Below are 25,592 nucleotides of genomic sequence, written 5' to 3'. Positions count from 1 at the left end.
TTCTATGGAGGTGCCAGGGATTGAACCTGAGACCTTCTGCATGCAGTGCAGTTGTCCTACCACTGAGCTTTGGCTACCCCCCCAAAAAAAAAAAAATGCTTACAATTGCACTATACTGTAAGTAGGGGTGCTTTAGGACGAGCACAATCATACCACCTTGATGTTTAAGGTTGGAGTGTTAGGTTGGCACATAGGTGGCACAACACTCTCATTTGCTTTTGCCACAAGAGGCTAGGGATAGGGGAACAATTGATTCAGTGTGCATTTAAAGGTGACTCCACCTAATTTCCAAAACAATCTGCAAATCAAAACTCAACCATACTTTGAAATTCACATACTGCCAAACTTTGCAAAGAAGGTCTCCTGCCAGGTGATTTGTAAAAAAAATCCGTATGCTACAGTAAAATGTGCATATAAATGTATATATTTGTGGTGGGGGGAGCGAAACAAAATGCATGGTAGCAGGGGAAATTGTGCAACAAGTGTGTATATTAGGCAAAATTGCTTAGACAAATGTGCATAGTAGGAGAAATGCTGATGAATTTCCATGAGATATTTTTTTAATAACAAACTGATGTGGAAATATGGGGAACTGAACTCATGATGGGGGGGGGGATGAGAGAAATCAAAACTGACCTATTCCCCCATCCCTACAAGAGGCTAACACAGCTGTTCCTCTGGAAGGCTGTTCTTTCTGCTGCTAGGTTTTTGGTGTGTGTTGGATCTATATGTTTTTATTGACTTAATCTTGCTGCTTTGAAATGCAAGTTAGACAGGAGAAGGACGGGGGGAGCCATAGCTTAAATAAATACATAAATAACCTATAGTTCTACCCTGTGGGATGGAGAGGGAGAGAGAGAGAAAGGCATACAAATTCAGCCAGTGAATTAGAATCTCTGCTTGGCTTTCATTGATCCATGGCATTGATGCAGATACCCAGATCTGCCCCTGGCTGGATGAATGATGCTAAAAATCAGCCAGTGTGATGGAATGGTAAGCAGGGTTACAGAGCACCAGTAGGAGCTCCTTAGAGATGAGTTAGCTAGGGGAGAGGGAAGCAAGTTGTAGGATTGCGTGAGGGCAGCTGATGCTAAAGGAGAGAGTCGGGGAGATTGTCAGAGCACTTGAGGAGTGCGGTGGTGGAGGGGGCTATTGGAGGGAGGCTTTCAGAAACATCTGCTCCCAAGAGGATTCCAACCGTGTGGATCACCTGGATTTGCAGGAGATAGGTGTCAAAAACTGAGAGAGAGATTGACACTTCCTGTCAGGGTGCTTGTCAGCTCAGCTGAGTGCAAATTCTCTGGCAATGAGAAGTAGTCCAGCTTAAGCTGTTTCTGATAGTCTTGCATTGTGCTTCTTTGTCAGGTTTGTGTGTGTGTTATCTCAGGAATGTGGAACCACAGGGCTGTGAACCAAATGTGGTCTTCCAGCGCCCTTTAAATGGCTTCCAGGACTCTGGTTCTGCTCTTTACCTTCCTTCGGTGTTTTCTTTGCCCACAGCTAGAATGTGTCTCCGAACTGTGAAAATATCTCTTGTTTGCCTGGGTTTGGGCTGCAGAGCGCTCTCTCTCTCTCTCTCTCTCTCTCTCTCTCTCTCTCTCTCTGTGTGTGTGTGTGTGTAGATGAAAACTCTGGCTTTTGTGTTACTGGAATTTAGCCTACTATGCACAAGGTGGCATCAGTCAGCAGAGCATGGGACTCTTAATCTCGGGCTCATGAGTCCGAGTCCCACAATGGGCAAAAGATTCCTGCGTTTCAAGGATTTGGACTAGATGACTCTTGTTTCCCCTTCCAACACTACAATTCCATACTCTATGTGCGAATATATGAGACACTTTTGTGCGAATATATGAGACCCACTTTTGACCCGTCCCATTGACCACTAGATGTTTCTCCCTCCATTCCTCGGACACTGCCTATAAAAGAATGTGGGCCTTGGTATACTAAAGGTTGTCTACCCTAGATTTATCTAGTTCAGTTGTGGGGGACCTTTGGCTCTCCAGATGTTGTTGAATTATAACTTCCATCACCCCTGAGTCGCAACTCCCTTCAGCCACAGTCAGTCAGTCATTGGTTAGGGATGATTGAAGTGGCAGTCCAGCAACATCTGTTGTTGTGGATCCCTCCCATGGACTGGGTTATTCCATTGGGAATGTCGGTTTGGAACATACAGACTCCATATGTCCCAGCTTTTGAGTGTCCTTATCTGCTGGACTGTGGCTGTGATCAGGCCTGGTGTGGGTTATCCTCTGGTGCCACAGGACTCCTAGATAGGGGTGGCCTCTCTGAGTTGGAATTGGGGTTCAAGACTGCTACTCGTGGTGTGGACCCTGACAAGTGCCTCCAGCACCACTAAACTAATACATCTGGTCATCACCTCCATGTCCAAATCAGAGCCCAGGCTGTTGCTCTGGGCAGAAGTCCTAACATCCAGTACTCAACTATCTATCATCTATCTATCTATCTATCTATCTATCTATCTATCTATCAATCATCTATCTATCTATAAAACAAAACCTCCCACCCATCCATCCATGAGTCTTGCTTCACGTTTATCCGTCTATGAACCTTTACCCACCTGCCTGATTACCTTGCAACTACAGTGGCAGAAGGAAGGGGAGTCTCTCTCTAAGTCCTCTAATTCCTGGCACCACTAAGGCAAGCACTACTGATAGTGGAATGGGGTCTGTGTGACAGGTCACCAGCCTTGACTTTTGGATCAGCAGGAGCAAACAAGGTACATTGGGAGGAGTGGGTTGGAGATTTGCAGGTCAGGAGATTGGAGGCGAACATGTCAGTCATGTCGGTGTAAAGGAAGAATTGAGTTCTTCTCTGGCTCAGATTGAAATTTGGGGCATAGAAGAACTCAAGGAGAACATAATGTACTCCTTGTCTTGGAGGCCGCCTTTAAGAGTCCCATGAAAATGTCAATACAGACTCCCCCTTCATCACAACTCGTTGCCTGCTGGAATGATCGGCGTTTTGCAAGTCTATAATGAAAGCTTGCTTAGTTTGGAAACAGCTTGTTTCCTCCTTACTTGTGGAGAAAACAGGAGCATCATAAGGATTATCAGTGCAATCTTGCGGCAGGGATCAGTTTCCTCGGCATGCTGTCTGCCATTAATGTCTTTGGTGCTGACTGCAACTTAGGCCAAGAAGCAGTGACAGAACAAAACAACACAAACCTGCCAAACTGAGTTTACAATGTGTGTGTGTGTGTGTGTGTGTGTGTGTGTGGAGTAAAGACTTCTTCCTAGCAAGTAAAACACCTGTCAGGGCTGCCAGGAGTCCTGCTAATTACACAGCAACTTTATTATGTCCCACTTGGAAGAACAAACAATACTTGAAGTCTTGAAAAATGAACAGGCTTCCCCCCTCCTTTTTTTTTAATAATAAAAAAACAGAATAATGCATTCAGAGCGTGCATTCTCTGGATGCTCTCTGAAGCACCAAGAGACTTGAATGACTTGAAGAATCTCCTCTTTGTTACTCGTGTTCCATAATAAAGTAATTGTGCAATTAGAAATAGATTAGCGACAGGAGAGAGATCTCCCCCCGCCTTCGCTGGCTCAGGTAAAAGACAGGCCTTTTGAATGCATTTGAAGTGTGCTTGCAGCAGCTTTTCCTCATCTTGCATTGACCTTCTGTTAGCCCCTGGCAGCTTCGACAAAACAGAAGAGAAACTTCTCCAGGCACAGATTTTTCTTCCCTCTGTTGTATGAATAAATTTGCTGCTCTTTGATTAGGACACTGAGGAGTGTGTCGATTTTTCTTCTACTACTTCTGAGCTCAGTGTTAGATTCCTGTGTTTTCTCCTTACACCATTGGTTGCCAGTGTGGCACCCGCATGTGGCAGTGTTCCTTCCTGCATCCACAAAAGCTCTCAGTAATTATTTTTAAATTGCATTTCATATCCCACCTTTTTATCCAAGCAACTCAAAGTGTCATACATAGTCCCCCCCCCCCCTTCTCACTGAATACCATAACAATCCTGTGAGGTAGGCTAGGCTAAGAGGCTGTGGCTGCTCCAAGGTCACCCAGTGAGCTTCATGGCTGAGTGGGAATTTTGAAGTCTGGTCTCCCAGGTCCTAGTCTGACACTCCAATATCTCCTCAAAAGACCACAAGGCCCGAGAGACACCATGTTCTTCCTGCTCCGTACCAGTTTGTACTGGCTCAGCCTCCTGCAGTAGACAGTCCCCTTTCAACATGACCACATGTCTTGGGATGCAAACATTTGACACCCACTCATGTTGGAGAGGTACAAAGAGCTTCTCTTTGTGAGCAGGTGTGGTGATAATGGCTGATGTAGATGCCTTTCCCCCCCATTGAGGGCATAGTGGAAGCTAGAGGAAGCGCATGCCTGCTCCACTTTTGAGAAACTTATATAATCTCTTAAAGGCATTGAGAAAATGAACCAAATCCATTAGGTCATGGGTTGATAATGCAAGCAAACAGATAGTTCTGAGGCGTGCAGAAAACTCATAAAACAGGATGCCGTCCCTTGTAATGACTGGCTCCAAAATGAACCACCCTGAAAGGATATCAGAGAAATGGGGAACATACTCTTCTGTTTTCTTCATGGCTGACTATGTTTGTTTCTAGGTCCTGTGGCTGTGATCAGCGGGGAAGAAGATTCTGCCAGCCCCCTTCATCACATCAATCATGGCATCACCACACCTTCGTCGTTGGACGCTGGCCCGGACACAGTGGTGATTGGCATGACCCGTATCCCTGTCATCGAGAACCCACAATACTTCCGTCAAGGTCACAATTGCCACAAGCCAGACACATGTAAGTGTGCTTTCGTTGTTTGCCTATGTATGATGAGGTGAAGACAGGGTGAGCAAGCATGGGGAAAGTGAATTGATGAATATGAAATGAAGATGCATCAGGGGCAGAGAGTGTGGAGAGCAGGTCCTGTATGGTCCAGAAACCAGAAGTGAATCTTGTGCCCCCAAAATCACAACATACACCATCCAGTAATCACTTCCTCTAGACATGACACCAAATTTTGAGAATCTCATCTGCCTTTGAGCATTATATAGAAGACTTCCATGAAAAGAGGAAGGTAAATAAAGGATATGGTGCAATGAGAAGCTTCCACCTTTCACTTTATATAGGCTTCTCCATGGTTGTGGCACCAGGACTGTCCTATTAAACAGCAGACACCGCCTAGAGAGGGGGAAGAGACCATTAGTCAATACATTTCCTGTGCTATGATTGTGCATAGAGATACAAAGGCAAGACGTGAACCACTGGCAATAGCAAAATCGGTAATGAACGCTTATATACCTGGACAGAGGATGAGGCTTCATATTGTGCTGACAGTGCAGAGAGTCCAAAATAGCTTGAAAGAACTAGTTTCTGAAACACTGTTCACAGTTGGCACAGACTCTAATCTTAAAGACTGCTGAAACAAAGAACTGGAGCAGAGTGCCTGTGATCTGCAAGTATTTGAGCAACTTGCAGGTTTCCAGTAGGACGATGCCCATGTTTCACCATTCTGCCTAACACAGAGCTTTTTGAAAGATTGCTCCAGATGTGGCTGAACTACAACTCCTATCATCACTGACCATTGACTGTGCTGCGTAACAGAACAGGAGTCCCCCCACCACTTGTAGGGCCAAACGTGATCTACAGCAACCTATTTTATGTTGGCATTTCTGTATGAGGCCAACTAACATTATCCAGTTTGCAAAGCCCTTTTGTTATTAAACCAGCTGACATGTTCATAGGGACATTACCGAAACATTATTTGCCAGTGGTTTGCTTCTTGCCCCGTGACTCTTGTGGGATAGCTCCTTTTTTTTTAATCCCAGTGAACACTGAACTCCTTCCATTAAAATCAAGAACATCACTGGGGAATAACTCATCCTTTCCAGTTTGTCGGGGGCCCTTGTAAGAGCATCTAAGGTTGGTTGAGACATATCCTCAGCTCTGTAGATTTTCCAGAATGGCTCCAAACCAAACCATATGAAAGGTCCCACCACTTCTTCCCCACCCGTCTCATACGCTTCCCATCCATGCGCTTTGGCATCGTCTATGTTTCCTGCATCTAGTCAGGACTGTGGAAGAAAACGAATCTCACCCTGTTCATGGAGGTGGGGAGTCTCAGAGGTTCAGTGGGAAAACTCCTTGCCAATGGCTTTTCAGCTGCGCCTTCACTGTTCTATTAGCTTCTAAGAATGTGGCTTGGAAAATGCATGCTTAGGATTCTACTAGGCCGGAAGATTTAAAACTTATTAATAGACTATGCAGCATAACTCTGTACATGTCTGTTCAGAAGCACGACCAGTTGAATTTAATGGGATTTACTCCCAGGTAAGTTTTTATAGGATTGCATCCTTAGTTGGTTTAACCAGCAGATCTAATTATAATTAGGACTGTTCCAAATATTTATCATATTAGGTGTTTAAAGTTAAAAAATAGTAATTGCATAATGGGGATACACACACATACACAAAGACCTTAGTTTCATCTTTGTGTAATCCTCTTTCATGCCATTGTTACCCCTCAATGGAACTGCATTAGTATCATCTCAACACCACCACTGACACACACCCTTCACCCTTCTTCCTCTTTCTGAACTAATGGCATGGGCCATTCCTGCCAATTAGAGATCCCGTTGTGAATGGCAGAAAACTTCACTTTGCTATGATCAGTCAGATCCGGCTGCATGACGACATCACTGATGGCAAGTGAGGGCAATTTAAACAGAAAAGCCAACGCTTTCGGAGAGAGTGTCAGAAAATCACTAACAGGCAGAAGCATGCTTCGGTGCTGCGTAAAATGTTTTTTGGGGGGAGTGGGGTGCAGTTTCAGTTTTGCCCTGATTATAATTGGGGGATCAATTTTCATCAGAGGGGCTGGAAGTTAAGGCTTGAGGCTATTCTGGTTTAGGTTTGCTTCTGTAATAAGGAATGAAAAAGAAAGTCTGAATGACAGCCTTTCCTTCTAAAACAACATGCGGTAACTTTTGTGTAAATTCTGTCACCCTTCAGTATCTCAGAAAGGCACATGAATTGAGATTTTTTTTGTAATAATCAACTAAAAATGCTTTAATCAGCTTGATAGCCCTACCTTTGAGATTCTATGTATTACTAGGCCTTACTCTACAAACCTGTGTGTGTCCATCAGCCAGCCCAGAATAGTTTATTGTCTCCTTTTGTAACTAAGGACGAGTTTGCACATTCAACAAAATCAAATGTTAAAGCCATCCCTGGATTTCAGACTACAGGCTTGGGTTTATGTATTCAGATGCCTTTGCTGGCCTTAGCTTGAGTAATACCAAAGACAATGAACAGGAGAATTTGAAGGCATTTACATTCTAGGTACCAGGGAGTGTGAACTACATATATATGCCTCCCACTCGCATTGTTATAGTTGGCAGCACTGCCAGGGCAAGCCAGAGTGGGAAGGAGCAGGGATGGGGCAGGTCGTTCTTCTTCATTTTGGATTATGGTCCGAGTTGGAGAAGAAGTTTGTGGTGGCTCAGGAGACTGGTTCAGCATCTGACCATGAATTCTGAGAAAAGCAAATTTATATCTCAAACCATCGCTACCACCAGTTCAAATCTGAGTGGCATCATTACACATCACAACTATTTACATGCAAATGTGCCAGAGTATGACCCTCTCCATCCTTTCCCAAGGTGCCCCTGTTAAGTTTACCAAAGAGCTCCTTTCTAGAGAGCATCATTACAGTTTCACTGAGCATGTTCCTCCTTCTGGGAGGGAAAACAATGCAAGTACATACAGCTGGGTGTGTTAACATATTTGAAACATGGCATTCCCCATCCCCCACCCCAAACAACGCACATTAGTTGGACCCAACAGTATTTGCCTTGGAGGTTTCTATCCTAAGTATGGGGGGGGGGGAGTCTCTGGAACGTGCATTCTATCATCCTTCTCAGGCACAATTTATACTCTACTTTGATGTAAATAGGCAGGGAATTCCAAAGTACAGGTGCTGCCACACTAAAAGATCTATTTCTTACAAATGCAGAACAGCTGTTCTGCATTTGTAAGAAATAGAGGGGGACGTTCTGCGTGCAAAGCAGATCTTCTACTGCAGAGCTAGGTTTACTGGTCCTGATCTGAAATCAAGCCCTCATGTCTCCCAATATTGGAGACATGAACCACTTTTTAGGATGAGTCTTGTCCTTGTTGCAGATTTCCCCCTCTGCCCTAAGTGTGAACCAAACAGCAACACCAGCATGAATTAAGCTCTGGTTTAATTAACTAACAGCTATTGTGAGCATCATTCGTTCAGCCCATGATGGAATTTCCTCCTTGGGGTGGTCCTGTGCTTAATAGGCACTATAGCTGGAAGGAAGAGTCAAGGCCCGTAATCTGGAGCGAGTGCATCAAACGGTGGCAAGACATCATTCACCAGAGCAATGGGCTGTGTCCTCTTAATTCCACTTGGCTTTGACTTTGATTGTAATGTATTTGTTTGGGGTATGTTTCTACCAAGAAAGGGGGATGGTTCACACCAGGAAATGGAGGAGACGGTAGCTCAAGCAGCTTCCCCCCTTTTCTAGGTCAAAATCTTTCTCGCTCCCTTTTGCATTCCTAGAATGCACTTTAAAGAGTGCTTTCTGAACCGCAATGAGTTGGTATTTTCTTTTGCTGTCATCGGTGGCATTTATAAAACATGCCAGCTGCCTTGCTTATGTGAATGACATTGGTTGGCTCAGTGGATTATTGTTTGCCATGAATTGGAAAGGTCCCTTTAGGCCAGTCTGAGGTTTCTCAGTTGCCGGGAATCCTACAAAGAGCCAGGTGCATTGAACTGGAATAAGGCTAAGACGGTGGTGGAAGTAAACAAGCAAGCAGAGAGCTGCAGAATACAAAGTTGGAGCTACAGTCTTGAAGGCATATGATACAGTAGAAGCTAAGCCAATCTGGGTCTGGTCAGGACCTCCTGGGGAAACCTATGTGTGTGTCAGGGACCGTGCTGAGGAGGGCTGCACTGAGGAGGAATGGTGGGAGACCCCCCTCCCCCTGACCCTGAATCTTCCCAGGAGCAGGAAGACAGTATAGATTTAGAACAGTGGTTTGCAGAGGGGCATAGTTCAGAAGGCAGTAGCTGGGAAATACTGGAGGGGGAACAACTAGCAGAAGAAACACTGGAAGAGAGAATGTTAACCGATTCACAGTCTCTGAACAGCATCCCCACCCACCCATCCCCAAGGGCACAGAGAGCTCAGAAAGTGTTAGAACAGAAAGCACAGAGGGTACAAGCTCAGATTACAAGACGTAGGAGTGATGTAGATTAATAGGGATGGAGGAGGAGTGAGCCTTAATTGGGAGCACCGCCATTCTAGGGAGACACTTTCTTTTCTCTCTCACTGTGTTTATTAAAGAAACTAACTGGTAAGACTTCCCTTTCATTTGATCTGCTTATTTACTGCCATGGGTGAGGAAGCCAATTCCCCGAAGCCTGACAGTTTGCCAACTTGAGGTCCATGATGCAATATAGATGTAATAAAGCAAATAAGCTGGGCAAGGCTATGTAAGTTTAGGAATCTTATCGTGAGGACTAGTAACTTGAGATCTTTTTATGAAAAAGCTAAGTTACTCAGGATAGTGATTCCTGTGGCTCAGTTCTGAATTGCACCCCCCAAACGCATTGATAAACCAGTGTGACAGTTGATTGCTTCTTCAAATGGTTTGGCATTCACGACCTAAGATTTATGCCAGAGAGATATCTTTAACAATAAGTGGTGTGGTAATGATTTATCCCTCCTTTAGATTTTATCTTCTTCTCTATCCCACCGTAATTGTGATCTGGCATGTTCATAATGGAGTGTTTCATATCATACCATAAACCTTCATTTGATGCCAGAAATACTTTGTCAGTACTGTCAGCACCATGAATATGATTTCTCCACCCATTTTCCAAAGACATCCTCCTGTATCCACAACACCCTACCTGGAAAAAGAGAGTGGGTGAGTCTGAGATCTGCAGCAGAATTCTAATCATGCTTGTTTGGAAATAAATCCCATGCATATCAGTGGAACTTGGTACCAACTAATATTCTTAGAAATGCTGCCAAAGGACTGATCAATGAAAGCTGTTAAAAGAAGTCTTTGGCGTGACATAATTTTGTGCATGCAGACCAGAGACCAAATCAACACCTTCTGTACATGTTGGTATTGGATGGATCTGTCTATTTCTGGTCAGTTTCAGTTTCACATGGGTTCATCCATAAGCTTATACTATCCCTTCTTATTTTTATTTTTTGAGTTGAGAACTGTTATCACGAAATCCATAGGCATGTAAAAGGAATGTAAGACGAACTTGACTGAGTCAGACCAAAGGCACCCCATTCTCACAATGGCCAACCAATTGTCTGTGGGAAGCCCATAAGCTGGCTTTATGCAAATATATGTAGGTTTAATCAATTAGTTGATTAATTGGCTAATATTTCTGCAATTGGGTGACAGTCCTTATCACAATACTGAAAATAACATACGGTAGAAAAGGACAGCGTTTGCTTTTTGTTCAAGTCAATGGAAGCTAAGTCAAGTCAGCTTTCGGAGCTGTCTGCCAGATCGTTTGGACCAGGCATAGGCAAACTCGGCCCTCCAGATATTTTGGGACTACAATTTCTGCCATCCCTGACCACTGGTCCTGTTAGCTAGGAATGATGGGAGCTGTAGTTCCAAAACATCTGGAGGGCCGAGTTTGCCTATGCCTAGTTTGGACTGTAATGCCAATCAGTATGTCCATACCAGCATGGGCTGATGGGAGTTATAGTCCAAAACAACTGGAAGGCATTGGGTGGGTGAAGTCAGAACTAAGTAGAGGGCAGCCCATTGTTTTCAGAGCTTTCTTCTCCTTTTCCACCTCCTTCCCTTGGCACTGCAGTCTGGCTAGTCTACACAGCCAGTCCTTCTCTGATGAAGTCCATGCTGACACAGGTTACTGATCTGAAGTGGTGGGGCGGAGAGAGAAAGAGAGAGAGAGAGAACTGTATATGCTTAATGCACTATTAATAGTACATTGGCATGATATAGATTTCTGTCACTTTCTATACTAATAGACATTGCTTATCACTTTGCAGGGAAAGGGGAGGGGGAAATGACGGATGTTTATTCTAAGCTGCTTGGTTCGGTCTAATAGAATGGCTGATGAAATGCAGAAAATCATAGTATCATCAAATAAGCTTCCTGCTACCTCTGAAGTTGGGATGCCTTGTTATGGGCTACAAGACCTGGCTGTTATTTCTTGTTAATGAAAAAAAGGCAAATAGTGTTTTAGGGCATCTGCAATGTTCCTTTGTCCTGTGGCTTGGTGATCCAGTTCTGAACTTTTTGCCAAAGGCTGAATCTCATTACTGCGCTAGGATCCTGTGAAGGGGGTTGGGTGGGGGGTGGCAGCGCATGCCCACTCAGAAAGGATCCAAACTGGGTTATAATATCTAAGTGGAGTTTCCAGGAGTTACAATCTGAAAAGCCCAAGGAATTCCTGACTTTTCAGTGGACTACTTGAGAGCAATTCATGAGACTTTTTATTGCATGACTGTTGAACAACTTATATCGGGGATGGCAGCTTGTGTCAAACTATATCATCACCATCGTTTGAGCTATTTATATATTGCTTAATCATCATAATTTCTAAGTGGGGTACAGATTTGATTTTATTGTTTAATCATACAGTGGCTAAAATCAATTAAAATTGATCATAAACGCTGAGAACTTCCTCAAAATGCTTGCTGGAATATAAAAGTATTTGCCAAGCCCCTGAACTGAACTTCAACAGGGAGTGAGCCTGCCTAATCTCAGCTGGGAAGCCGTTCCATAGAATTTGGCTCAGGCCAAAGGGGACCACTAACAGAAGACTACCCCTCCGATCAGGCAGGGATATAAGGAATCAGGCAGCCCTTAAGATATCCTGGACCCAAGTTATTAAGGACCTTGCAAGTTAGTACAAGAACTTTTAACCCGGCCAAGTAGCAGATGGGCAGCCAAGTGTAAGCTTTTAAGCACCAGTGTTATGTGCCAGCTATAAGTACCAAGAAACTGACTGTGCAGAATCATTTATGCAATCTCCTAGGAACACAGGGAGCTGGTGTATAGCAAGCCAAACCTGTCATCCATCTAGCTTAGTATTATCTACACTAACCAACAGCAGCTCTCCACTGTTTCAGCTGGGAGGTTTGGTGATTGAACTGTGGCCCCCTGGCATGTGAAGTGTATACTCTACCATGCAGGCATGGTCCTGCTATTGTGTTAATACCACTACCCTTCTTCAAAGGGAACTCAGGGCAGCACACCTCCTTCCCTAACCTCCCATAATTTCCTGTGGGGTAGGTTAGGTTGAGAGATGGTTTCTGACCTTTGGCTCTTCAGTGACCTTCATAACTGAGAGGTGATTTGAGTTGAACCCAGGTCTTTCTTATTCTAGTCCTAACCACTAGGCAATGTTGCCACACCTGCAGGAGCGTACTTCAAGCAGATTTCCTCAAGCCTTCTGCATCCCATCTGTCCCAGCCAGCTTGGCCAGTGGTCATAAACAATGAGTGCTGAAGTCCAAATCGCTGGGATTGACACCAGGTTGGGGAAGACTAATCTGAATATTCATGCCTGTTCTCCATCTTAAGAGCCATATCTGAATTTCCTTATTTTCTTTAGTGATCCTTCTTAAGATTATGCAAGGAGACTCAGAAAAAGAATAAAATTAGTAAGAAGGGGAAAGAAGCCACTCATTTTCTAGACAAGGTGATTAGCAAGTTCACTAGCGCTCCACTGAGGCACTATTTAGGGGAACTCAAGTCTCTGCTTAAGATTGTAAGAGACTCCCGTTCTCTTACAATCAGTTTATAGGTAATTGAAAAGTCCCCCCTCCTCTTTTCAATGATGTGATGTTGTCTGATTATAGTAGAAACACCTGGCAAGCTTGCTGTTTTATAAATCCCATATGGCAAAACATGCATGGAATTCTGAGGTTTAGAGAGCTTTGCAAAGAAAATATTGTTCGTTACAGGCATTTTCATTTATTCATGGCACGTGAGGTTGGATGCCATCCTGTTCTGGGCAAGTGGCAAGCTCCATTGCAGACAAGAGGTTAGGGTGCACCACCCACCTCACATGCCATAACTGATTTTTTTTTTGGGGGGGGGGTCCTACAAATACTCTGTTAGGGATGTACACCTGCAACAAGATTCAACTTGCAATAGAGTACCTTAGAGAAGCAGTCCGATCTGTTTCAAAGTCACCATGTCTTTCCAACTTGACTTGTTATTTGGGAATGAATTAGATCTTTTTTAAAAAAAGGAAAAAGGAAAAGAAGAGCTCAGTTTTCTCCCATTCACTATAATGGAGGAATATAAAAATAGCTAAAACTTGCTTTACCTTTTCACAGAAGCTGATGAAATTTGCAGGCATAGCAACCTCTCCAGTGTGGGTTAAGCCTGCCAAACTGTAGGCAGATACAGCCAGGGATTTTCATGCAGGGTGCCTTGATATTTTGTTTTTGCTTTTAAAAAAAACAACTCCAAAAAGTCTGTAACTTTTTCATTTCCTGCCAGAATTCAGTACACTTTTCAGGCACAGTAATCACTCATGAGAGAATGAAGCCTGCCAAATTTCAGAACAATGGCTTCAGTATTTCTTCTGCAAGGGCAGACTTTATTGTTTTGGGGTGAATACAACAGGAATCAGGGTGGGGGCAGAGGGGGGTGTTGGGATGGAAAAATGAGCACTGGGAAGGTAATGCATAGTATAGAAAATACTATGGGAAATACTAGAATGGGAAAATGTTAGTCCCAGCAAATACCCTGTTATCCGAAGGGTCAATTGTGGTGGGGATGACCTTCTGAGCAACAGACACCCTATGAATTTTGAAAGAGATGGCCTCTTTGCTCTGGGAGAGAAAGCTCTCTCCATTGACCTGCATATAGGAAGGCATAGATCCACATGAAAAACAAAGATTTTATCCTCAGTCTAAATCCCCGAGATTGAAGTACCCCGAGAAAAGAATTCACTGTTATTCTTGATTCATTCATGCCCCAGATACCAAAAGCCAAAACTTGTCCTCTCTTTGCTCCTAGACTTGACCAACAAAATGAAAGACGTCACTTCACTTTCTGCCTTATTGAGATCTGGGCATTTCCCAAGTCAGCTTGGTTGTTGTTGTTTTGGGGGAAGGGTGGTTGTGATTTTTTGGGACACCTGAGGCTTCAAAGCAACTCAAAAGTTAGGGAGTCCCTAAATAGACCTGAGTGCAACACCACTCTCTTTGCTTATGTTGCCCAGCAACTGGTTTTCAGAGGTAACCTGCCTCTGACAGTGGAGAGAGAACATAATCATCATGGCAGCCTTATCCGCCATGAGAGTTTATCATTCAGAATCTGCCACTGCATCCCTAGGGAAGCAGTGGGTCATGGACTCTTATTGCAAGCGCTGGTGGCCCACTGTACATGCCTTGAGGCCAGGTCTTTTGTGGCGACATCCTCCACTTCAGCAAGAGAGCCAGGCTCTCCAAGTGGGCGTAGCAGACGTCCTTCCAACAAGCATTTTAACGACCTCATTTATTACATACTGCCCTGGCATAATTGCATATTGCAAGTTAGTAATTACACATATTCACACTAATCGAGTAATTAAATATAATTATATAAGAACTGTAAATACATGGCAATCCACACACACACTTTCCGGGGAGGAAACCCTTCTGCATAATATAGGATTTTATTTCATATAGATAAATTGATAGTTTATCCACATGGTATGTCAACTTTCTGTTAAAATACTTGCTGGATTGGAATGCAGGGATATTAGGAAGCTGCTGTATACTGAGTCAGACCACTGGTCTATCTATTTCAATTTTGTCTACTCTGACTGGCAGAAGATCTTCAGGTTTTCAGACAGGGTTCTCTCCCAGACCTGCCAGAAAATGCGAGGTATTGAAACTAGGACATTCTGCATGCATAGCAAATGATCTACCACTGAGCTTGTCGTTGAGAGGGTTTTGCCCAAGTGCTGAGGTCCAAGGAAATATAAGTGTCTTGGACATGAAGCAGGCAGGTAGCCTGTAGGCTGAGGTTAGGCAGACTGAAGACCAGTAGTTTGGTGGCACAGAAGACAGACTAGGCTACCTCCTTGTCTGACCTTCAGGAAGCTTGCAGACAGACCATATTGGGGGTCTGATTCTGGGGCGTAAGCAGGCTGAGGTCCAGAGTCATATGACATTGCTAAGGAGAGCCTGTTAGGGTCAAGTTTCAGATCAGGCAAAGAAGAACCAAGGAATGGAGCCAGGAGATATGGCAGACAACTTCTGGATCAGCAGGACTAAACAAGAAGGAAATCTTATTTTTCAATATAATGCTCACAATTATGTAAACCTAGCCATGCCTCCTCAGCTTATCTGCTGCAGCTGAATTGATGGACCTTGTAAGGGTGGCATTGCAGCATGGGGTGGATCAGGTGATTAAGTCCTTTAGCCTGCAAGCTGCCTTCATGGTTCAGGGAGTAAGGTGCCTGACTCCTGTTGCCTGAATTCATAATTTGAGTCACCTGATGCCTCACACTCCTTCAGCAATAGGTCACACACACGTCATCCTAAGTGAACGAAGGCAACTAATGGCAGAGTTTTCAAGACAGTGGCATCAGATTGGTTTCACATGAAGTCACCTGCTGGAAAGATTTTAGGCTGTGGTATTGATGCACCGTCAGTAAACGCCTGTAATTCATTCCTCTAGCAAGCGGCTCCAATGATATAGAAAACCAGTGGCTCATCATACTTGGCGTCCCAATGGCATATGACACTTATTTTGGAGGTACTGCATGGGGTTCAGGGTTGTTGCTAACTCCTAGTCTCTAGCTGCATTGGTGTGATGACCCTAGTTGGGATACCTGGTTCCAGATTTCCTTCTATGTTCATTAAAAAAAACACCACATCATACACAAGATATAAACCCAAACAAAAATGATGAGCAAAATACTACAAAAACACCAGAAATGTCATCGGGGGCACATATCCATTCTCTTTATTTGTCAACAAAATTGAAAGATATGATGAGACAACTGTTCTTAGAAACATTGTTGTTTAGTCGTTTCGTCGTGTTCGACTCTTCGTGACCCCATGGACCAGAGCACGCCAGAAACATTAAGATGTCCATATTTTCCCCATTGGTAGCACTGAAGAGTCTTGCAGGTTAGTTGTATTGGTATAAATGATCAACTCTGATAATACAATATAAAAATGTTATGGATTTTCGAAGCCTCTGGAAATCTACATATTGTTGTGTGTGTGTGATACCACAGATATATTTGCAAGCTTTGCAAAGCTTCCATTTTTGTTCTAGAAATACCCTAGCTTCTGCTAACATCCATATATCCAATTCTTTAGTATTCATGTATGATCACCCCACGTACTTAGAAGTCTCTCTTCTGATGTGCCAGGTGTACTACAGTACCTGTCTGCCAACACACAGGTGTGTTACTTACTGTCTACAGCCAGGAGGTTGGGATCTGAGGTTCTGCCTCGTTGGCTCCTGTTTCCCTTTCACAAGTATTCATTGCAAGCGTTTATATCAACAATACAGATCAAAGGAAGCTAAGCGCAGCCCGCAAATGACTAAAGCTGACAGCACAGTGGTGCCTGGTGATGTTGCAGCAGGGATCAACCACACTCCTGGGTGCGGAGAGCCCATTTCCATTAGAAAACAAACCACTCAATTAGTTGAAACTCCCTGATGGGGAAACTGGAATTCATCTGTTAAGCGAAGAAATAATGTTAATTGGAGCATTGGGTGCTGATGAGCTTGCCTTCTCTGCTAGAGTCTGCTCCCAGTGGCTAGTTCAGTGTTTCCCATACTTGGGTCTCCAGCTGTTTTTGGACTACAGTTCCCATAATCCCTGACCACTGGTCCTGCTAGCTAGGGTTGATGGGAGTTGTAGTCCAAAAACAGCTGGAGACCCAAGTTTGGGAAACACTGGGCTATTTCAGTTGGGGGTTAGGTTAGAGAGGCAGACTTCAACCCTCACATGCAGACAGACAAATCTGGCTCTCCCAATTCTCTGCTGGTTCAGTGAGGCATTGACACCAAGATGTGCTTATCAATCAAGTCTAGTGTCTGCATGGGACACTGTTGGGGCATCCACTGGGGCTCCAGATCTCTGGCAACAGAATTCACCACTAAAATCTTCTCTAGCTGCACTTCAAAACGAATGCTCCAATTGGTGCTGAGAGGTTAGTGGAATACCAGTTGCTGGAAACTGCAGATGGGGAGAGTGCTCTTGGGCCCAGGTCCTGTTTGTGGCCTTCCCACATGCCTATGGTGGACCACTGTGGGAACTGGATGCTGGACTAGAAGGGTCATTGACATGATCCAGCAGGCACTTCTCATATTCTTAGGTTTCCAGTTTAATTTCCAACAATACCCTAGCATAGCATCACTCCATCACCAGACTTGGTGCAAAATTAAAACGGCAGCTGTCTCACAGTGATCACCTGCTGTTGTCACCCAGCATCAAGTAAGCCTTCATTGAGTCCAGTGGTCCAGTGACATAGGAGCAGAGACACCAGAGGGCACTCTGCAGAGCGCCCCTCTAACCCTGGAGCTGTTGCTAGTCAAGAGGAGCATTTGACCTCATCTAAAGACCATTTCCTGATCATAGTTGGTCTTCCATCAAGTATGTAAACATGAGGAGAACCATCTATGCCACCTTGACACCCTTGGAATATAAAGTTGGTATGTAAATGTAATAAAATTATACACACACACACACACACACACACACGCATACATATATGAATAAAATGAGATTAGTGGTAGCAAGCAAAATACAGGTTGACCTGCTATTACTAATCTTGCCATCCAAAGGGTGATCTTGGGAACACTCTTAGTTCACCCAAGGCAAGAAAATGACTTGAATACAGAAAGTTGCCCAGTTATCCAAAGTGTGTGTGTGTGAGAGAGAAAGGTGTGTGTGTGTATGCACTTTCACAGGCATCTGGTTGACCATTGTGAGAACAGGATCTTGGACTAGATTGGCCACTGACCTGATGCAGCAGACTCTTATTATGTTCTTATGAAATGGAAGGGGGGAGCAAAAAGTGGGACAATTAGATCAGACTCAATGATGTCCGCCTTCAAAAGGTAGGGTGGTTATATGTCTGCCTGAAAATAAGTAGGATGGGATCCCACCCAACACGGAGCACTTAAACTTCATTTTATCAAATCACATTATTGATCCATATAGCTCTGTCCATTCCATGGTGCTACCTAGCAACTAGACATAGCTCTCCAGGGTTTCAGACAGAGAATTTTCTCGGCCCTATCTAGAGATGCAAGAGATTGAATCCGAGATCTTTTGCCTGCAAAGGATGTTCTCTGCTACTCAGCTATGGCCCTTCCCTGGAACTGTGAGTCATATGTGTGTCCTGCCTTTGATCTTTCCAAACCAATGACCCACTGCAATATGAGACCCACTTTTAATTGTCTGTGCCCTTCTCCTCTCTTTCTCAGGGAATATCTGCCTTCTCACTGGGTACCCTTTGGAACTGTAGTTCAGTGAGAGGGGAAAGGAAGCTTTCTAACAAATAATTTTTAGCACCTGCATCAAACTACAATTCCCAGGATATGGGGGGGAGGAAACAATGACCTTTAAATCAGTATAAATCAGTTATAAATTGCTAATGTAGACCTCCTGTCACTGTCTTTCTCTTTCATTTCATTTCATTCCATTTTTTAGACTTATTAGTCACTTGTCACACAAAGGTCTCCAAGCGACTTACAGTAGTAGTAGTAGTGATAATAATAATAATAATAATACCATAAGGGGGAAAGTGAGGAGTCATATAATGCATTAACATAACATCCATTAAAAAATACTCAAATAATAAGCAAACCAGTACAGAGGAACCTTGGTTTTCAAGCGTCTTGGAAGCCGAACCATTTGGAACCCAGACGCCAAAAACCCGGAAGTAACTGCTTCCATTTTTGAATGCGTCTCGGAAGTCGAACGGCTTCCGAGGTGCGTTTTTCATTTTTTCCCATTGACTTTGCAGCCAGCCCACTGATCCTCAGTTTTCGAACGTTTTGGAAGTTGAACGGTCTTCTGGAACGGATTACCTTCAAAAACCGAGGTTCCACTGTACTCTGATTCACTGCTTAATAAATAAACCAAAGTAAACGAAACCTCTACCTCCCCTTACTCCAACCAACAATTTCCCCCCTTCAACCTCCCCAACTGTCCCAGAGGTCAGTGGTGGGTGGGGCCAGCATCTCTCCTCTCCCTTCAGAAGGGATGAGTAGCACAGCAAAGCAGAAAGATGGTAACAAACGCTTTTACCAGCGTTGCAGTTGACCCGGCTCCTGCTGTTCTCCTGCTGCTGGTGGGGGCACAGAACGAATGATTGCCTGCCTGGGAATTTATCTTCCCACCTGATGTCAAGGCCAGCTGTTGCAAATCTTTCCCTGCCACCACCACCCCCCACTTTCTTTTTCAAAGACACTGATGTGACCTTAGGTTAGGTCGCAGCATGCTACTTGAAGACAAGTGTTCTACAACTTATACCAACATCCTTTGTGATGCTCAGGGATTACATGGTGTGGTGCAGTCAGCTGATGCTACTGTCTGGACAGCGGTCTTACATGAGAAGTGTAGGGAGTGGATGGGTCCTCTTTGGATGGTAATTGTTTATTTCTTCATTCACGTCAAAATGTGATCAGTCAGCCCTGATTCAGACCCTTCTGCTCATTGTGCTGAGTGAGGCCTGGACTGTTGTCCTGAAGACCAGGCGGCAACAGGTGCTCTAGGGATCCTGAACAGATAAGTTGAGGTGAAAGCATCCTCTCCAGGTAGGGATGGAAGAGGCTGTCTATTTCCATTCTCCATGTTCCTTCAGCAATTTGAATTTTTAAAAAGACCCATGAAAATCCTTCAGTGTTAATTTAATGCAAATTTCTCCTAATAGACCCATTCGTATCTCAAGTTTTGACTAATGTACGTGTCTTTGCAAGCAACAGCTCCTAATAACATGCATTTTTCTATGTTAGTTTCATTTTAAAAAAAATCATTTGCATGCATATTTTCTCCTAATATATGCATTTTTGTAAATATTGGTTGGTTGGAGAACTGCACTGTAAAATTCAAATAAGTGCAAATTTCAAAGGGTGTCTATGTATCAGTTCTCATGCTGTTTCAGAAAATGTAGGTTTTATCAATTCAGCTTTAAATGAATGGAATTTCTCCCTCATCCCTATCTGGAGGTAATAAATAAATAAATTTTAAAATATTTTTTTGTTTTTGTTTCTCTGAGTGTTGTGAATGTAGGAAGCTGCTTTGCACCAGCTCAGACCATTGGTCCACTTAACTCGCTATTGTCAGTGCTGACTGCCAGGAGTTCTCCAGGGTTGAACCTTGGACCTTCTGCATTCAAAGCACATGTCTCTACCACGGACCTACGGCCCTTTCCTGAACTGTGGGAGCCAAGCATAGGTTTAGCATCAACACAGTCTTCACTAACTGCCTGTGGCTCTTCAGGATTTCAGACAGGAGTCTTTTCCACCTCTTTGTGGAAGTGCTAAGATTGAATATGGGACCTTCTGAATGCTCTACCACTGTGCTACAGTTCTTGACTAGGAACACAGGAAACTGCCATATCCTAAGTCACGGAACCTTGTTGGCAATGACTGGCAGCAGATCTAAAGCATTTCAGACTGGAGGCATCCCCAGCTGTACCTGGAGATCGAAAATGATAGGATTGTAGAGGGACCCCATGGGTCATCTAGACCAACCCCCCTGCAACACAGGAATCTCAACTAGATCATATATGACAGATGACCATCCAAACTCTCCTTAAACCTGGGTTAAGCAAGTTCTCATCCCCAGATGACTCAATCAAAGGTGACTTTATCAAGATAGGTGTTTCCCTTCTACCCAGGGTCATCCCCTTTCCTTTTCACTTTCGTGAGATTTGACTGATCTTTACATAGCAGGAAAGCAAAGCAAAGGAGTGAAAGGTAGACAAGTGTGGAGGTGGAAAGTAGCCGGGTGGGGAAGCTGGGAGCTCAAGACTAATAAAGAAATTACTAGCGTACTACATTATGAATTGGATGAATTTTTAATAGCCGGGAATGTGGTTGATTTATAATGCATCAGTCCTAGCCTCCAGAGCCCGTTGCTGCTTAATAAATAAATGACAGGCCCCTTGTATTAATAGTATCCGTCATCTTACATCACTGCCATGCAATTTATGGTGGAGTATCAAGGGCTGGATGGAGCATCCCTGCAGAGCAGACAAGCACCACCTGAGCAGGGAGAAAAGCGGGAGGAATAGATTTCCCCCACTGCTGTCTGGGCTCCTTATGGCCAGAAGCTGGTGCAATTTGGGCTGGCTGATGCAGGAAATAATACCTTTCCACTCTTCCCTGTTTGGGCCACTAAATGGGTCCATGATGGTTTGTGCTCATGATGGTATTGGCAAGTTTATACAGTGGTACCTCGGGTTACAGATGCTTCAGGTTACAGACGCTTCAGGTTACAGACTCTGCTAACCCAGAAATAGTACCTCAGGTTAAGACCTTTGCTTCAGGTTGAGAACAGAAATCGTGCTTCGACGTCACAGCAGCAGCGGGAGGCCCCATTGGCTAAAGCAGGACCTCAGGTTAAGAACAATTTCAGGTTAAGAATGGACCTCCAGAACAAATTAAGTTCTTAACCTGAGGTACCACTGTACAGGATTCTGTCCGCAAAAGATTTGGGATACGGATAAGAACATAAGAGGAGGCTCTTGGATCAAGCCAATGGCCCATCTAGTCCAGCATCCTTTGCTCACAGTGGCCAACCAGATGCCCATGGGAAATTCACAAGCAGGATCTCAGCACAAGAACACTCTTCCTCCTGTGGTTTCTAGCAAGTGATAATGCTGTATTGTGTTTTAATATTCGGTTGGGAGCCACCCAGAGTGGCTAGGGAAATCCAGCCAGATGGGCAGGGAATAATTAATACATTTTATTATTATTATTATTATTATTATTATTATTATTATTATGAAGCATTACTACCTCTGCCCATGGAGGCATGGAGGCAGGGCATAGCCATCAGTAGCCCTATCCTCCATTAATTTGTCTAATACTTGATTAAAGCCATCCAAGTTTATGCCCATCACTGTCTCCTGTGGGAGAGTTCTATAGTTTAAATATGCACTACTTGACAAAGTACTTTCTATTATTCTGAAACTTCCAATATTCAGTTTGTAACATCCATGAGTTCTAGTGGTACGAGAGGGGGAGAAAACCCTTTTCTCTATCTGTTTTCTCCATATCATGAATGATTTTATAAGCTTCTATCATGTCACCTATTACTTCCCTTTTCTCTAAATTAGAAAGTCCCAGATATTGTTCCATTAACAATTTGATCTGGTCCTGCAGCTTCCTGCTGAAATTCTGTAACTTTTCATGTCACAAATATCCCATGGGGAAAGGGGTTGTCCCTCTTTTGTTGTGCCATAGTATAAAAGTGTCCTTCTAGACAATAATAATGTGGTAACCTTGGGAAAGTGTTGCAGAATGAATAATAAAAAGGAAGGTATGTGGATGTCCCAGTATAATTCTACCCATAATGCACTATTATTGTATCAATGGCATGTTGCAGAACACACCAACCAAAAAACACCAGAATCTTGGAGGGGTCTAAGCATCTCAAAACACAGGACCTAGCAAGGAGAACCAGGTGGTGTGTGTGCGTGCGTGCATGTGCATTAGTTGTAGCTCAACCAGCCATGCTGGCCATAATGTCTGTAGGCAACATGCCTTATCCTCCACGATTTCTCTCACGCATGATAGTGGCTTTACGGAGTGAGATGGTGGGATGGAATGCAACAGTGGCCATTGCCCTGCCTTCCTCTGGACTCCTATCACATGGAGACAGGACATAGTAATAATAATAATAACAATAATTTATTACAGATAGGTAGCCGTGTTGGTCTGCCATAGTCAAAATAAAAAAAAATCCTTCCAGTAGCACCTTTAAGACCAACTAAGTTAGTTCTTGGTATGAGCTTTCGTGTGCAAGCACACTTCTTCAGATACACTGAAACAGAAGTGTATCTGAAGAAGTGTGCTTGCACACGAAAGCTCATACCAAGAACTAACTTAGTTGGTCTTAAAGGTGCTACTGGAAGGATTTTTTTTATTTTGAATAATTTATTATTTATACCCCGCCCATCTGGCTGGGCTTCCCCAGCCACCCTGGTTCATCTTCCAACTAAATATTAAAATACAGTAATCCATCAAACATTAAAAGCTTCCCTAACAGGGCTGCCTTCAGATGTCTTCTAAAAGTCTGGTAGTTGTTGTTCTCTTTGACATCTGATGGGAGGGCATTCCACGGGGCGGGTGCCACTACCGAGAAGGCTCTTCCTGGTTCCCTGTAACTTGGTTTCTCGCAGTGAGGGAACCGCCAGAAGGCCCTTGGCTCTGGACCTCAGTGTCCGGGTAGAACGATGGAGGTGGAGACGCTCCTTCAGCGTACTGGACTGAGGCTGTTTAGGGCTTGAAAGGTCAGCACCAACACTTTGAATTGTGCTCAGAAACGTACTGGGAGCCAATGTAGGTCTTTCAAGACCGGTGTTATGTGGTCTCGACGGCCACTCCCAGTCACCAATCTAGCTGCCACATTCTGGAATAGTTGTAGTTTCCAGGTCACCTTCAAAGGTAGCCCCACGTAGAGTTCATTGGCAGTAGTCGAAGCGAGAGATAACCAGATAACCACTCTGGCGCATTACCCAGAAAGAAGGAAAAAGCATCACACAAAAAGAGAAGGAATGCATCACCCAAAAGGAGAACAACAAATTGCATAACATTTGCACATGCTTATGTATATCTGTAGATGCAGACGTAAAAATAGCTGCTGAAACGGAAATGCAAAACATCTCACTGCACTGAGATGTAGTGACCCGTGATCTTCCTCAGTTTGCTGTCCAGGTGGGAATGGTTGACATACACTTTCAAGGCCCCTGATCTCCCTTCTGATGGTTCTTTATCTGTAAGACAGACTTAGACTGGAGAGTCCTTCAAGTAGAGGACTGTCTTTTTTAACACAGGCGATATGGCCGCCCTAACAGCACATGACGCTATTGACATGCATAATATGCACTCTTTAGCGGGGGAGATAATGTGCAACACATGCTGTACCGGGATGTATCCAATGCTAGCCCTACTTGGAGCAGACCCCACTGAAGTTAACCAACATGACCAAACAGGGTCCATTAATTTCAACATTTCTACTCTGAGTAGAACTTAGCTAGATACAAGACAACAGTTAGTTTCCATTCCTCCACCCATCCACCATTGTGAATGGAAGCCTTTCTGAATTGCTCTATGATAGATTGTGCAGAAGAACTATAAAGAAATCTACATTTTTCCTGCTGTCTCCCTTCTTTCTGTTGCTGTTTCCGTGGGTGGGTAAACTGTGGTGACTCCATGGGACTCGCAATTCAGTGGACAGCCAAAATGGATGCTTGGAGGGGAGGGGAGGGGAGGGGAGGGCATTGCCTTATTTATTACATCTCTCGGTGGTAGCATAAATAATATGCTTAATAGATATGGGCCTTATGAATAATACAGAAGCCTGTATCTAAGCAATTGCAAAGCTTTTCTTATACATTGGATCTCCAGTGTCAAAGACTATTAATGATCTTCCCTATCTCTTCCTCTGCTGAGGGCAATTACAGAATCCGGGGATGGAAGGACTTGATGCAGTGGGGGATACAGATACATCGTGGGAGCGGGGGCACTAATGTGCTATTCAATCACTGTTTGCTCTGGGAAATTTCAGTGAGGAAGGAGATATCACTTGCATTTTGCTAATTTTTGCCTCTGACCTCCCTGGGTCTTCTAAAATGGTATGTGATTGCAAGCAGTTCATTTAGCCCATTTAATGTGCATGCCGAGTCGTGAGTGATGCATTAATTAGAGCTAACAATTCAGGATGTTTCCTTCCTTCCAAGCCTGTTAATTCTGTTGAAACAGGTGATACATATTTCTGAGTAGATTCATGTCATATGCATTGTGCATCTCAAGTAGAGATAACCTGGATATTATCCACCTTTGATTTTTTTTGGGGGGGGGGTGGATCAAGGCTGGATATTTTGGTACAGTAGATTTCCTTTAGTCTCTTAAAGAACACTTTGATTTGTCTTATATTCTCTTATGGAATTATTTGATGCCACTGAGTTCCCTAACTGCAACTTCTTCAATGCCATTTCAGCATGTTCTGGTTGCCTTTACTTTCTCTTTCCAGGATTTGTCATGCATGAGATCCTACCCTATCAGGGATCAAGTCGTGATACACCGTAGCCAATCAGCTTTAGCTGTGTGATGATATCGGAGAGGGGAGCATAAATGAAACAAATATTAAATGGGTCCAAATTATTGGTGAAGGAGGATGTATTTTGAGCCAAAACTATGAAGGCAACACTGTGAATGGTTTAGAGCAGGGGTCAGCAAGGTTTATCTTGCTTGAGCCAGATCGGTCCTGCAGAGATCCCGCTGTGGGCTGGATCGTGCCTGCGCCTATGCTTTTTGGCATCTGTGCAGATGCATTTTTTAGCGCATGTGCAGACGCAGAC

The 25,592-nt window shown here is 43.9% G+C and overlaps 1 protein-coding gene across 3 annotated transcripts in view; it reads left to right on the top strand.

The window, feature by feature from the left end:
- Window positions 1-25,592, top strand: part of NTRK3 (neurotrophic receptor tyrosine kinase 3) — a 421,404-nt gene that overhangs the window by 269,315 nt on the left and 126,497 nt on the right. For all 3 annotated transcript variants that reach the window (XM_080980344.1, XM_080980345.1, XM_080980346.1), the window contains exon 12: window positions 4,605-4,793. In XM_080980344.1, the coding sequence (XP_080836470.1) occupies window positions 4,605-4,793 (189 nt within the window). The remainder of the gene's footprint in view (window positions 1-4,604; window positions 4,794-25,592) is intronic.

The sequence above is a fragment of the Podarcis pityusensis genome, assembly GCF_964106645.2.
Source record: "Podarcis pityusensis genome assembly, chromosome: 14".
Classification (NCBI taxonomy): Eukaryota; Metazoa; Chordata; class Lepidosauria; order Squamata; family Lacertidae; genus Podarcis; species Podarcis pityusensis.
The sequence above is the reverse complement of the archived record's forward strand: the minus strand, read 5'-3'. Positions and strand labels throughout refer to the sequence as shown.